Source organism: Dermochelys coriacea, chromosome 1, assembly GCF_009764565.3.
Source record: "Dermochelys coriacea isolate rDerCor1 chromosome 1, rDerCor1.pri.v4, whole genome shotgun sequence".
NCBI lineage: Eukaryota > Metazoa > Chordata > Testudines > Dermochelyidae > Dermochelys > Dermochelys coriacea.
In genome coordinates this window covers 154,900,128-154,915,450 of record NC_050068.2, presented here as the reverse complement: position 1 = coordinate 154,915,450, position 15,323 = coordinate 154,900,128, and the positions used below count along the sequence as shown (strand labels likewise).

The following is a 15,323-nucleotide window of genomic DNA, read 5'->3' as shown; positions in this document are numbered from 1 at the left end:
CCAGATGCAATGATTTCTAGTAACACTTCTTCCACTGATTAGTATTAATTCTGTGCACTTCAAAAAGCTTATTATAAAGCAAGGCCCCATAATCCTACTATAGGAGGCAGGCAAGTATCCTTTCCCCTACTCTACCTTTTGCAGATGAGATAACCAAGGATCTGAGAGCTTGTACAAGGTCACTTGTTGGGAGAACAGGGAATGGAACTCAAGTCTATAATATGACAGACCCCAGTTTTAGCCACTTAGCTTCACTGCCTTTCAGAATGATTGTTCCAAGTGTATGTGCTTGGTTATGTTGCATGTAAAATGGAGATACTCTTGCATGTCACCATTTACAAAACACTGACAATCATAGTCAGACTAGAATTAATATCATTTGATCAAGTAATTAAAAGCTGTTCTAATGCATATGTGCAAGAGGGCCAAATTAAGGTTGAATAGACAACCTTATTTCCTAACTGAATTCTTGACTTTGCAACTTCAGTGGTCTTTTTGGTTCATATTTTTATATGGAATTAATATATATATTTCAAATTAGATTGATTACTCAGCTGTCTATTTATAGCATACAGATGAGTATGGTAACTAATTATCTAAACATATGGAGTCCTGAACAACAAAAAGAGATAGAAAATGGAGCTTGTTGGTCAAGCTGGCCTTTTTCTAATAAGAAATAAAATTCTTTAACAACTCTAATACAATTTTATGTGTAGGTCTAGTTGTTCATCACAGCAGCAGGTGTGTCGCTTGGCTTGGTTTGCTAGCCAGCATGCTTTAATAAGAGTTATGTTTGCACAGGAATTAAGTGACAAATTCTGCACAATTTTAGGTGTCTTACTCACTGTGTAAGTGAGTGCAAATTTCCAGATATATTCTGTAGAGCTGAAGCTGAGAAACAGTGTGGTTTCTATATAGATTGAATTTCGTACTGACATGGCTCTTTACCATGTCTTTCTAGTACCTTGTTCCTTGCTGTATCAGACATCACTCATGGTATCACTCATTTTTAAGCAGGGCAGAGAACTGGTATGATTATGCACATGCTGTAAATCAGTACAGGACACCACATACTTACAAACATACATAGCAATGAAACAATTTATAGAGTGACATTTGTGGTGGGATTAGCACCTGTGTCTCCAGGATTGAGACAGTTTAGCTAACTGAATAACTATGGTAGCATGATGCAGAGAATGCTTTGCGCATTACATGCAATTTCTTAGAGCAGTGGTTTTCAACCTTTTTTCATTTGTGGACCCCTAAAAAATTCCAAATGGAGGAACAGACCCCTTTGGAAATCTTAGAGATAGTCTGTGGACCCCCTAGGATCCGCAGACCACAGGTTGAAAATTACTGACTTGAAATAAGAACAGATTATTTTTATTTAAGATAAATGGGTATGGTGTTTTACAGACAAATGAGACACGGTGCTTCCACTTCTAATATTTTTACAGACAAAGGGCTGCTTCATCATTCTTCAGCACTCTCTTAATGGTAGGGGGTGGTGCATAAGCATCAGGAGGCATTGTTTCTCAGAGATGCATAGTTTCATTTGGGGTCCCCTAGCTGCCCGAAGGGAACAGTAATAGGCAACACCACTTTGTGGAGTGCAGCAGAAAACCCTCCCATTACTCTTCCTTGTAACCAGCAAGCTACTCCATGCTTACCTACTCCATGCTCACTCTCTGTCTGTCTGCTCCCCAAAGAAAGTACCTGGAGCACAACCTCCACCCCCAGTTCAGGCAATCCCTGCTGTGGCTGTGCTATACTTCTATGATTCTATCATGACGACACTTTTCTCTTTTTGTGCCACAGCAATAGCTTAATATAATCTAAGAATGGGTGTGCACGGGAGACTGGGGTACCCATAGCCCTTATATTAGCTAAGCAAGGCATTATTTGTAATGCTGTTTTCCAAAGCAGATGAATGGAATAATTCCCATTTAGAGCCCCGGTTGGGGTTGTAATAGCCGGTGAGACTTTACCGTAAGTTCTTTGGTTCTCTTTTTGTTTGTGTCTAAGTTTGATGGTGAGCCTAGTTTTGTTACATTTGTCCTTTGTACTATCAGCCTCTTCAACATCCTCTGTTACTGTATAACATGGCACCAACCTTTCAAAGCAGCTGAGAGTCCTATACTGAAGCAGGTCCAGCTTCCGCTGTTCTCACTGGGGATCTATTTTTGGCAAAATCACAAGTTATGAATAAAATGCCTTTGAAAATCCATGCCTTTAGGCATTTTGGTACTGATGTTGAGAAGTGAAATTTAAATATGCAGATGGAGTAACATTTATAGTTATATTTCCAATGCCTGTCTGACTTGATCTCATGGTTATATATAAAGAAATGGAAAGAGGTAAAAAGTTTGCACATCCTGGCACATAATTTTCATCTGTGGGCCTGGCCTTTCTTTGGAAAGCTTTTAGCATCAGTAGTCATGGCCCTACATGGTAAGCTAAAACTAGAATGACTATAACAGTGCATATGTAATGCTGAAACCCCTGGGTGGGTTGTTGGTAGCAGGGATCAAACCTAGGACCTCTTGATCTTAATGCATAAGCCTCTACTGCCAGAGTAAAAGATGCATTTCTCTTATCCAGGGCTGTAACAGGCTCATCAGTTTCTCTAGCTGGCCTAGCCACTACTAGATGGGGACAGAGTACCATACTGAGCAGGCATGGCTTACACATACTTTTACATAGCTTGCATCCAAGGCATCTTTAGTTCTAGAATTGTTGTTCTTTATCCAGACTGAAATACCCTTGCGCTATATGAGAAATCAGGCATCACAGTTTTCTGCACAGGAGACACGTCTGAGTTCTCCCTTTCTGCAGTTCAAATGCCATAAAAGAGTAAGAAGAATACCAAAACAAGAATATTTTAAGTGTGTTATTAGTCAGCAGAATCATTATAGGGAACTCATGAGACTTGAGTTAATTCAGAGGGGATAACTCAGACAGAAGTGCCTCAGGTGGAGAAGGAAGTGCAGAACAAAATCAATAATTAGAATAAAGAGAATGCTGTCTGCTTCTGTCTTGGTTTTTCTTGAGCACAACATGCATGTGTGTTTCATGCTTGTAGGCCTGGAAAATGTAAGGTACTTGAAACAGAACAGTTTTACACTTTCTTAGGGAAGACTGGTACAAGATTTACACTTCTGAAATGTAGCTCCATCATTCCAAAATCGTTTAGGCAAGTTTGTCATCACTGCTGTAAAAATTATTTATTAATAGCCATAATGCTTGGCATTAGCCTTTCCTGAAAGGCTAAAAGAAATTGCCAACATGTTTCAAATGCAGCTTCTTTGTATGAAAAGTGTTATCTAGTGTCACTGGGCACCCCTCCTGGAACACCCTCTTGCTGCAGGCTGTGGCATAAGTGCACCTGCCTCAGTTTCTCTCCTTCGGATTCCCCAGAAATAATACAAAGCATCTTCCCAAGTATAAATATAATCCTTGTTGCAAGTTCATTTGTTACAAGAGTCCTGTGCACACAAGTCGTAACAAAAGTCCCATAGTCCAGAATTCCCCCAGCATAAGCCAAACAATACATGCAACATACCGCCTTGGCATCTCTCACCATGCCCTGGCTCTTCAGTACATTCCTCTCTTGTCCTTGTCCCACAACAACTACCCCAGCCATCCAGCTGGAGTGCAACCCTGTTCTTTCCAGCGGGAACTTGCCAGTGGGAGCATCCCTTACTCCCCCAGATCCTCTTACAGTTCCTATGGGTCCTGCTCTCCAAACCTGGCGATATCAGCGGGTAAGCGCCTCTGCTGCTCCCCTGCCTTCAGAACTCTCTGGCCCTTGGTTCTGGCTTAGAGCCATCAGGCAGTTCCCTTCCCTCTTCCTGTCTTCATTCCTCCGGCTCTGGCTCTCTGGCTTGGGGGCGCCAGCCAGCAAACCCCTCTTGCTGCCTTCAGCCTTCTCCCAGAAACCACCTTCTGCTTCTTTCTGGGACTCCTCTAGTCCCCGGCTCTCTGGCAACTCTCACCTGCCCCTGACTGAACCAGTCTGCTCTGAGTCACTGGGATGTCCTCTTGTTGCATCTCTTCCTCATCCTTCATAGCCCACAGTGGCTGCCCTACCCTCTCTCAATTGGCCAAACAGGGAATACTTGTTCAGGCAAAAGGGAGCTGGAGCTATTTCATTTACAGGGGCCAGCCACCCTGTGACACCTAGTTTATGTAATAGTGACCTTTCTTGTAGCTATGCTAATTTTCCTGCAAAACTTGAAGATATATCCCACCTCAAAGGAACAATTAACAATTGTAGCAGTATAGACCAAAGGTCCATCTAATCCAAGATCTTGTGTCTGGCCAATGTTGGATTTTTTAAAGAAATGCATAAACTTAATGTGATACTCTGTACACGGGGGGGGGGGGGGGAACACTCCCATGTTCATCTTTATAAAATGATAGTGTGTTATCCAATGCAAAGTTTGTCATGTTGGGTGTCTTCAGAAGGCTCATAATGCACTGAGCATGGTTGTTATAGTAATGTTATAGTAATTGTTACAGTTATGTTATAGTAAGTTTATAGATTATAATTTCAGGTATATAGTTAGGAGGCTGAAAATGTATCCTCATGGCTTAAAGCAAGCCCATGCAAAAAACCCCAAAACAACACTTTCTGGAGAACACTCTTCTCAGCAGTCTCCTCTGTTAAACTTGCAGGAGGATTGATTGCAACTGCAACATTTTACAGTGGGATAGGAGCCTCCCTAAATTGTGGAAAGATTTGATAATCTAAGGGAAGACTCCTTCAATGAAGGTCAAGGTAACAGTGGGAGTTAAATCTTCCTAGTGTTTCCCTTTTGAGCATCATCTCACTCTTGCCCAGGTTCATCTTCAGCCAATTACGGTGCAGAAATAAAACAAATGTTGAAACCTCAAAGGTTACCACACAATGGAATTGTTCTCCAGTCACCATCAAAAATTTGTATTTTGTTCCCCCTTTGGAATAAAATCAAAACCTTTCAAATGTTTTCATGAAACAAAACGGTGTTGAAACAGCAGTTTTCAGGGTGAAAAGATCAAGTTTTCCATCAGAGTCTCTCTCTCTTTCTCTCTGGAAGTGACTAGACAGTCCATCCTGGAGCTAAGAAAACTTTTTAACAAAAAATTCATCAGAATTGACATGTCTTTGCAAAAGGTTATGGCTTTGATGAAACAGCATATTTTGACAACAAATTCCCCACATGGCAAGTTACGGTGAAAGGACATGTTGTTCTCAGGCATCCCTAGTAATAACTGTTATGTCCGTATGTAAAATAAAATAAAAAAAAAAAAACCTCCTTCCACTGCTTTCCTCCTATTTGTACTGCTTTGGTTTTACTTATAGGCCTTCGCAGCTGTCTTCCACTAGGCTCCCTGTGTCCTTACAAACACTGTACCAAAAAGAGTTTTTCTTTTATTTTGTCCAAAATGGCATTGTGTCTTTTGTTGCTCTATCTCATTACAAATTGATTTGCAATTTGCTATTACTATCACCCTTCATTTTGTTTTTGACATTACTGCTTTCTAAGTAGTTCCCTCCCTTTGAATTAGATTTCCTCAAAGGTTGTTAGCTTGGGTTTTTCAAGGTTGTATTTCACTTTGTTATTTCCATCCCACTTTTCTAATCTCTCAGGGTCCCGTTGTGTTGTGTTGCTGCCCTCTCTGGTGTCTGCAACACCTGCAGATTTAACTAATGTTCACCTTATTCCCTCTTCCGGATTGATGATAAAGAGGTTAAATAAAACTGGGCCTAACAATGCTGCATACAACAGTCTAATACACTTCTCAACATGATACATTGTTGTTTATTGTTATCCATTTCTTAACATTTTAATTGTGTTTTAATGCTTATATACAAGTCAATTTGAATTCGTTTCTAGTCATCATTTTGTGGGACACTGTATGAAATGTTTGTTAAAATTTTAATATCCATTGTATTCCTATTGCTGCAATACCGTCTTAAATGCATGTGTGATTTTTTTTTTTCACCAAGGCTGTATATTCCTGCAACATTAAATAACCTGTAGTGTTCTTACCAGAGAATATTCTCAGTAGGCCCTGGAATGTGTTTTTGGGGAAAGGGATAACTGAGGTCTGTGACTTTTAGTAGCTTCATAAAACTATCCAGTCAGCCATCCACAAAAACAACCAGGTAAATCCCCTGCAAACAAAATAGTACCTGCAAATTAGCCATCTTTCCACTCCTTCCCTGAAGCCAGAGTTCCTTAATTCATAGTAATAACTATATGTAAAATCTAATTATTAAATACTTATGCAGCCAATGTAATAATGACTTCCATACTGGTTACCGTATCTCAATGAAACTTATATGTATATACCAACTATGGCAAATATGAATGGCTAATAAAGATTAATGATTCACAAATGCTACCTTTTTATTTAGTCTTTTTTGAAACTATAAATTTCAAATAAATAGATGTTTGTTTCAGGAAAACCCCTGAGCTATGGCCAAGATAGTCTTCGTATCACAGTCATTTTGCTTTGATTTTGACAGAAACTAATATTGTACCTTTAAAATGAATAACAATATAATATTTTTCAGTCTCATTTAGGAAAGAAAATGTAATCAAATATAAATATACAGTACAAAACTGATCACCCCAAATAAATGCCAACACTCCAAAGCTGCCTGCTTTTTGTACTGGGCTTAACAACCTTACTTTTTGTCTTGGTTGGAGGTGTCAGTCTAAAACCTACTTACTCAGCTTTTAAAGATACAAGGTTAGAGGATTCTTATAATTTGTTCTTCCTATTAATTCTACTCTGATGTGCAGCAGATTAACTAACCTGTCAAATGATTACTGGTTGGAGCTGTTTGGTGAATGTTTAAGTCTTCAGTACTAACTTACGTACATTGAGGTTGTGATCATTCAAGTGAATGAGTAGTTTTAAAAATTGTATTCTGATTATGCTTTTTTTTCTTTTAGGGTAAAAGTTATCCCTTTAAGGGTGCATTTCCTACCATGTGGAACCCTTTTGTCATCTTAGATTTCAACAATCTGTGGAGGACAATGGATGAAATGGGAAAGGAGGTGTGTAGAGGCTCAGCTATCCAATGCAGTTAGCCCTTGTATGGGATTCAAAGATGTGATGTTAGCACATATTAAATGACACATACTAACTAGCATGTCTTAATAGCCTAGTGTAGGCAAGGCACACTGCCTTTAACATATGCTAAATTCCTTCCTCAGAGTCTTTAATTAACTTGATCAGCTAAGTACGTGTTAAAGGTGATGTACACTGGCTCTCATTATACTTACAGGTTTCAGAGTAGCAGCCGTGTTAGTCTGTATTCGCAAAAAGAAAAGGAGTACTTGTGGCACCTTAGAGACTAACAAATTTATTAGAGCATAAGCTTTCGTGAGCTACAGCTCACTTCATCGGATGCATCCGATGAAGTGAGCTGTAGCTCACGAAAGCTTATGCTCTAATAAATTTGTTAGTCTTTAAGGTGCCACGAGTACTTCTTTTCTTCTCATTATACTGTTGAGCTACGAGTGTTTAAAAAGGAAAGTGCAGGTGCTTCAAAACATAAACAGGGGAGCTATAGAATTGCATACTTCTCTCCAGCACAGCATTTTACCTCACTAGGCAACCTTTTAGTCTAATTTTTTAAATCTTCTGCAAGTCCACTTTATTTGTGTTTAGAACTTGTGCAAATTTCCAGCAAGAACATTTAACAGAATTCTGTAGTGCAGGTGAGCTTGTGACTGTGGTCTTGCATTGTTATGATTGAAACTGAATTAGTGCCCCAAAATAATACATTTTTTATTACTCAGTTTCTAAGACTGACTCTCTCTTCTCAGATATTTTTTCTATCCATAAGAGTTCCTCTCTTGCCTTTAAAACCCCCCTCAATTTTTATAGAATAAAGAATACTAAAAATAATAGCAAAAATATATACTGATCAGAGAAAATTATTCAACTGTCTTTTCTTTAAAGAGTTTGTTTGAAAAAAGAGTCTTAAATCACAGTCTGTATCTTCTAATTTAAATGTGAAATCAATTGACTCAATTAAAAATTAGTCTGTGTAAAGAGACAAGTTTACTATTGTAAAAGGGAGAAAGGCTAGTGTTTTTCAGAAAAGCAGAATTTTGTGCTAAGTGTTTTCACTGAAAATGTACCTAAGAATTCTGCCTATAAAGTAAAAATAGAAATAGTCTTATCTGGAATAGAAAGCTTAGGTAAATGCTGAGAAAAAACCTTTTGTCCCAATAAAAATGATTGGTATAAATCCGGGAAAGCATAATTTCTGGATCACTTTTCTAGTCCCATCCTTTATACCATTAAGCCAATTCCTGAAAAAAAATCAGTGTGTGTTGATGGAAGAATGCTTCCGCTGACCTAGCTAACTAAGTTCAGGAAGGTGGTGTTCCTGCACAAACAGAAAAATCCTTTCTGTCTGTGTATGCTGTGTCTACCCTATGGGGTTGTGCCAGCATAGCTGCACAATGTAGCTGTGCAAGTCCAGTGTATGTAGTGAAGATGTATCCACAGTGTGCAATGTTGTTACTGAACATTTGCTGTTCTTATGTTGTCATAGATTCCTAATGAAGCCCCATGGAAGGCACCACATGCAGAAGAATGGGACAAAATGTCTATGCAAGATTTCATAGACAAAGTTTGTTGGACAAAGTAAGAATCACTTTAATATTAAAATGTATAACAGGTTATAGTTGGATAGTGCTGCAGGCCAACTGTGAAGAGCAACAGCTAAGTACAGGAAGTGAGGAATACAATGTCCCATTGAAAGTGCCCGGAGTGATTGGAGTGGACAGATTCTAATTATCCTCACTGAAATTTGATCACAGCTAACACTACTTTTGCTGAAATACGCTAAGAGGTTTAATGACCACAAATGAACAGGATATTGGTTTTACATCTTAATCTGAAATACAAAACGTCCAGCAATACAGTGTTCACTGACATTATGATGGGGGCATTGAATCACCTACCAAATCACCAATAGCACTTCTTGCAGCACTTGATGTTTTTCTCTGGAGGTGTCCCATCCAAATACTGCCTTGGCTTGACACTGATGCTTGAACATCTATGGCTCATCCTCATTAATATGACCTTCACTTCAGAAGGTCATATTAATGACCTTATGAAGAGCAGAGGGTTCTAAATGGTGATCAGGTTTGATAACTATAATAACTGAGCAAATACACAGTTCATCGCATTATTTTCCATGTTATTTTAACTCAAATAAAGATCAGATGAAAATGTCATGTTTGCTAGCATTGAAACCATGGGTAACATCTCTGCTTGTTATATACTCTTTTATTTCATTTGCTGATGATCTGCTTATAACTGGATTCAGCTGGCTGTGTATCAGGCCTGTTTGTATGAACTGAAAAATATCTACTTGCCTCATGCACTAAACTGGAAATTATGTTGTATATATCTTGGGCATTCCAGAAATCAGAGATAGTTAAATTCTCAGATACGTAGTTTTTAGACATCTGTTGATAGCTAGCAGCACCCTTAAATCCTGGAATTTAATCTGGCAACATAGCATCAAGGGATATTATAGTTTTAAGAGCAAACAAACAGCACAAAGCAAATATAGACTTGACTCTTCATAGTGGTATTTCTTCATGGTGGCAAATTTGCAGCTTTTCTGTAGTTTTTGTAAATATTTTTTATGCACAAAAAGATTATTTTCTTTTGCTTTTTGGTTAGTCTAGTGTAATGCTTCCAGGTCAGATGACAGGAGATTTAACAAGACTCCAATTTTATAATTAGTTTAATCAGAAGTTCTGAATGTTTGGCAATAAAACAGATATGCTCTGGTGTAGCCAGGTTCCTGTATAGAGCTTTGGATGAGATATTGCTTTCAATTATTTAGTGTTAGGCCAGCTGATTTTCTACAGTCACTGTGAATTCAGTATACAGTCCTGAGACTGAGACTGAATTACCTTAACATCCAAGTGTCCCCTTTTGTTACCACTGTACAGCACTGTATAGCACAGAGATACTGACAGTACTGCTTGTTGTTATGCAAACATCACATTAATTTTTATTTCACCTGTAACTCAAGAACAGTTTGACTAGATTTTGTCATATATACGAAAATTATAGCGTGGTGTTGCTCTAAAGCAGACCCATTTCTAGAAGTACACTATCAGAATTACTAAATAAACTACTAGAACCAGGATGAGCCTACAGCTCTAGAAACACAGACCTGTGCCTGCTTAAGCTAAAGAAAGTTATTTGCTATCTTTCAGCTAGAAAATGGACACTTACTATTCTTTCTAAGCTTCAACCAGCCACTAGTGGCCACATGCTCACTGTTCTGGGCCACGGTGCTTGAAGCACCACATGTCCGGCAGGAGTACTCTGAGAAAAACGAGGCTTACACACAGCTGTGAGTTATTGGCTTTACTGAAGGTTAGTGACCCACCTGCAACGGGGACTCCAAGCGTTGCAGTCACGAAGGCGGGGAACCCAGCACACCGGAGCTCTGCCTGGGACGGAGTCCGACGGAGGGGCAGACAGTCAGCATCAACAAGCACCACTCAAAAACAGCTCATGAATACAAAGTCAGGTGCTTCCCAAAGGGGGGCCCTCCACTACCTGGTGAAGGGCCATGCAAAGCAGCTGTGTCCCTCAAGAACCACCTCCCCACAAGAACAAAGCAGCTGTGTCCTTCAAAAAACAACTCTATCCCAAAACAACAAAGCAGCCACCCATGTCCCACAGCAATCTCTCGGCTCGAGAAAGCGGAGTTCCCTGGCTAGGCTGCAACAAAGTCCTCCGCAGTCCCTCACACTCACTGTGAATGGGTGTCTTCCACACAATACAGTTGCAACAGGCTCTTGTCCAAAACCTTCCTATGGTTTTTGCCTTTATTTGTGCCTTTGGAAATGTAATATAAATAACAAAATCCTAAGGCATCTAATTGTACTGCAATCAGTTATCCATAGACCTTGCCGAAGGAAGTTCCGAAGGGGAAGATCCCTGGGAATAAACCATTTTAGACAAATTCTAAGGAGAACAAGTTTGAGCAACAATAGTAAATGCTATTGACTTAAGTAAGTGTATGTACTGTCTGTAAGAAAACCATTCAGGTATCCACTAGAGTATATATGGCATAAAGGCCTTCAGAGAGTTTCTCATTGGTATCATTATCCATGACAACTGAAACAGAATAAGAATGAATGAAATCTTACTTGAATTGGGCAATGTGCATTTTCAAAATCTTTGGTAAGTAACTTCAGCATAGTGTTTGTTAATGCATGGTGTAGCTCAGCCATCTTTCATATACATTAGTTACAGGTGATCCAGCCTCTTAAATTGGAAATGAGGCCCTGTACAATCTTGCACAATATCGTACAGCACCAGGCAAGGAGAGTCACATCTCTCTAATCTGTGACGGACTATGACTTGACATTTTACCTGAATTTTGACGTAATTGTCAGCCTGTTTTAATTCCAAGATGCTTTTCAGATTTCATATGTACATGTAAACTTGATCTGCCACGTGCAATCAAAAGTTAGGTTACATGCCATAGCAGTTTTTCTATCCCTAGAATGCAATGGTCCAGAAGGGTAATCCTCCGTTCTTTCCTTTTGGCTGACAGATTATGCAGATTTGCTTTAGTTTGGCATTTCATGCTGAAATAACATTGTGTGTAATGATTGAAACCAAACAGCCATTTCCATGTGAAATAATAGATGAAATTGTGGAACTGAAATACCAAAAATAATGGGAAAGTGGCAAAATATTATGGAAAAATTAGATCATTGTCTAAAAGTATTATATGTCTGTAAAATATTAATATACATGTATTTATTTCTTCACTAAATATAATAAAACATCTTTCAGAGCTGATCATATTTACAATATATGTAAATAACTGAATAAATGCCTGTTTCATCATAACCTTTTTATGGTGCTAAAGGAAGAGAGGTAGAATCTTTATAGGCACAGATTGCATGCAATTTCTCCGTGAATAACAGAGAGGAAATAGCATGAAGCCACTAAACATGCACACATGTGGAAATATCACATTATCAGGGGTGATCAATCACTACTTCAAAGAGCTTCAGAGCCCAACACTCGCAGTTTACACCTAATCTTCTCAAAGGTATATAGTAACTGATTATAATAAAGGATTATAACAAAACTGGCACAAAGAATCTTTCTACTAAACTGAAATGCCGGGTTTCATCTCTGTTGAATTACTGCCTCCAGAAATGGCTTTCTTTTCAATGACATGGATATATCATGGACAAGTATCTAATCACTACCTTAAAATATCACATAGCACTAAAAAAATTCCCCACTAGTCCCTACAGGATTATTTCTTTTATTGCTTATTTTATTGGTGAGCACTGGGCACACAGTTAAGAGGCTGATGAATAGCTGAAATATGGTGGTGAAAACATGCTAACGATCCTGCATATCAAATTGTAGTGTTGCTATTGCAGTTGCCCATATACAAATATTCCCTGGCTGTCAAGGACATTCATAAAAGCAGATCAAAGGTCAAGCCTCCCTGGAGGGCAACTCCACTCTTGGCCTTTTGCTTCAGTGGAAATGTCTGTTCATTAAGCAGATAAAGAAGATGCTGTTTCTGTGAAGAATTAAGACTGTGAAGAATTGAATTTAAACTTGCTCAAATGCTTTAATTTTTTTTAAAAGCCTTTTTGCTTTAAAAAATGTTTGACTAAACAAAAGAGAAAATAGTTTAAAGCCAGGATTTTTTACTGGCTTTGGAGGTTATTTGCTGAGTGGCAGTTGACAAAGGCAGTAACTGCAGAGCCCCATGTGGTGTTACACAGCTGAAATGAGCATCTTCTGCTCAGAAGACATAGGACTTCCTTCCCATGACTTTAATACACCTATATAAATGTGCAATGTGAGGAGAGAGCAAGTAACTGAAGTTCAGTGAAAGAATGTATTCACACATCTTTTAACCCATCCTGAAAACTTGTACAGATCTTTCATCTGTAATAATTCTCAGTAGATTTGTCATCTCTTAAATCAAAGCACAAACAGTAAGAAAACAACGATCAAATTTCAGACACAACCCACTTTTTTCTACATGTATGCTCATCAGCAGAGGCCATTGCACGTGCCCAGGGTCCGATACACAACATAGTTACGTGGCTGTGCAAATAGGATCACGATTTCTCCTTTGTCAGTCTGCCTTATAAATCTGTACCAATTCCACTCAAGACCTACTCGCCATTCTGCTTTTTTCCTGACTCCCCCAAGGCTGTTCCTTTGTTCTGTGTGTCGCCACAAAGGGGAATTCTGACTGATTTCCTGCACGCTGCTACTCTTAAAAGGACAGAGGAGGAGGCAGCTGGATGGCAATCCATCCAAAATGTGTACAGAACAAGGATGAGAATGATCACCACCCACCTGGAGCTTCTCTCACAGTCTCTGCTGAGCTTTACTGTCCTCGTAAACCCCCATATTCCTGAAGGGTTCAGGAAGTTATACAGCGGAGGAGCCTGTGGTTGGCTGAAGGAATGGGGAGACAGGTACAGTCAGCAGCAGAAAGGACTGCAGGTCTCATGGGTGACACGGGGGGATTGGAGGAGTAGGTAGCTGACGTGCAGAGCTTCAAAGCCCATTAGAGCTGTCTGGCCTTGCTCCATTGTTCCCTGAATCTTGAATGACTGACAATTGTCTCCAGATGTTAGCAGAAGAAAATATAATCTCCCACGGAGTGTGTCACTCAGTAAAGGTCACTTAGCCACTTTAAAACAGGGATAATACTTACTAACTTCACTGGAATGTTGTAGGGCTTAATTAATTTTTGGCAAGCTCTTTTGAAATTCTCCTGTGTAAAGCACTATATAAGAACAATTATTTTAATTACCACAGTAAAGTAAATTCCCACCAGCCATTCCTGGTCCCATTGAAGTAGAGGGCAAAATACCTGTTAACATCACTGGCAGAGGAGGGTTGCGAGGCTCCTTTCTTTCACTGTTGCTAGAGAATAGGACTAGGTGATGGATATCATCTTACTGCTTTTATAGTAACATACCATCTTTACTTTGATCCCATGTGCAGTGCTAGCAAGAGGTTTGCAACGCTGTTTGTGAATGTGGATGTCACCTCTGAGCCTCATGAGGTCTCTGCTCTCTGGTTCCTGTGGTACGTGAAGCAGTGTGGGGGGACAGGCAGGATTTTCTCCACCACCAATGGTGGGCAGGTACAGTAAGCAGTCAACTCTTACCTTTGGAAGAACACAAGCATGCCTCTTGGCAGAAGCCCTTTAAACTTGTTTGTTTTGTTTGTTTGTTTTTAAAAGGAAGGACAAGAATGACGAAGACACTGTTCAGTGCTGCATTAGCAGGGCAGCCAAACTCCCATAGTTTTTACTTTACATAGAGACAATAGCTGCCATTGATTTCAGTATTAATAGGGTTCAGGTTGTATCAATGTGGAAGGCCATTCTTGTGGTTCAGGCACTGGACTGGGGATCAGGAGATTTGGGTTCAATTCCTGATTCCAACTTTGGGCAGATCACCCCCTTTCTCTTAGTTCATCCTCCTTTAAAAATGAGAATATTAGTAATACTTCCTGTCCTCACAGGCTATATGAGAGGTACTTAAGTAGTATAAGGTGATGGGAACAGCAAAAGTGCTAGATAGATACAGACTAATATTTGAATCACAATCACCAATAGCTAGGTAACTAAAATCAAACCTTTCCAATGTTCATAGTTCATAAGACTGTCAGACGAATCTGATGAAGATAAATGCCTGTATTTATGTATTATATAACCCTAAAATGTGTGTGAAGTGGTGTATTTAATGCAAGTAACACACTTGAAGAAAGGGAAGAATTGGCTAATGTTCTTGCACGAAATGAATGTTTGTTAAATTGCACTCTACTATATTGAAATGAACTTATTTGGGTCACCTCTGATATATATGAGAGAAGGTTTTTAAAAAATTTCTAGTTATTAATACTACTGGACAGATTTCGGGAGCATGCTACTTGCTTTTTATAAAGCCTGTTTATATATAATTATGACAATCATTGTTACTATTACTGATGGGCAGACCTCCAACAAGGATGAGACTGACTTCAGCTGAGCATTCACAAGTTTGAATGTTTATCCAAACCTTAGCTGAACCTGTGGGATCTCCAGAATTGGTTTGGAAGTCACATGAGAACAGCTTTCTCATGAGATTTCTGGCACTTTTGGTCCCGTTGGTGCACAGACCCAGCAAGCTCAGAGGTGTACACAAAAGGGTAAAATAATAGCAATGAGCTTTCCAAACTAAGTCACCTGACTTTCCAAAAGTCCAAAAAGGAGTTGGGTTTATTTTGAG

At 39.2% G+C, this 15,323-nt stretch overlaps 1 protein-coding gene across 2 annotated transcripts in view; it reads left to right on the top strand.

Annotated features, from left to right (window-relative positions):
• LOC119843511 (amine oxidase [flavin-containing] B-like) overlaps positions 1-15,323 on the top strand; it is an 82,286-nt gene that overhangs the window by 41,643 nt on the left and 25,320 nt on the right. For both annotated transcript variants that reach the window (XM_038372879.2, XM_038372873.2), the window contains exons 4-6: positions 6,948-7,052; positions 8,564-8,655; positions 14,053-14,194. In XM_038372879.2, the coding sequence (XP_038228807.1) occupies positions 6,948-7,052; positions 8,564-8,655; positions 14,053-14,194 (339 nt within the window). The remainder of the gene's footprint in view (positions 1-6,947; positions 7,053-8,563; positions 8,656-14,052; positions 14,195-15,323) is intronic.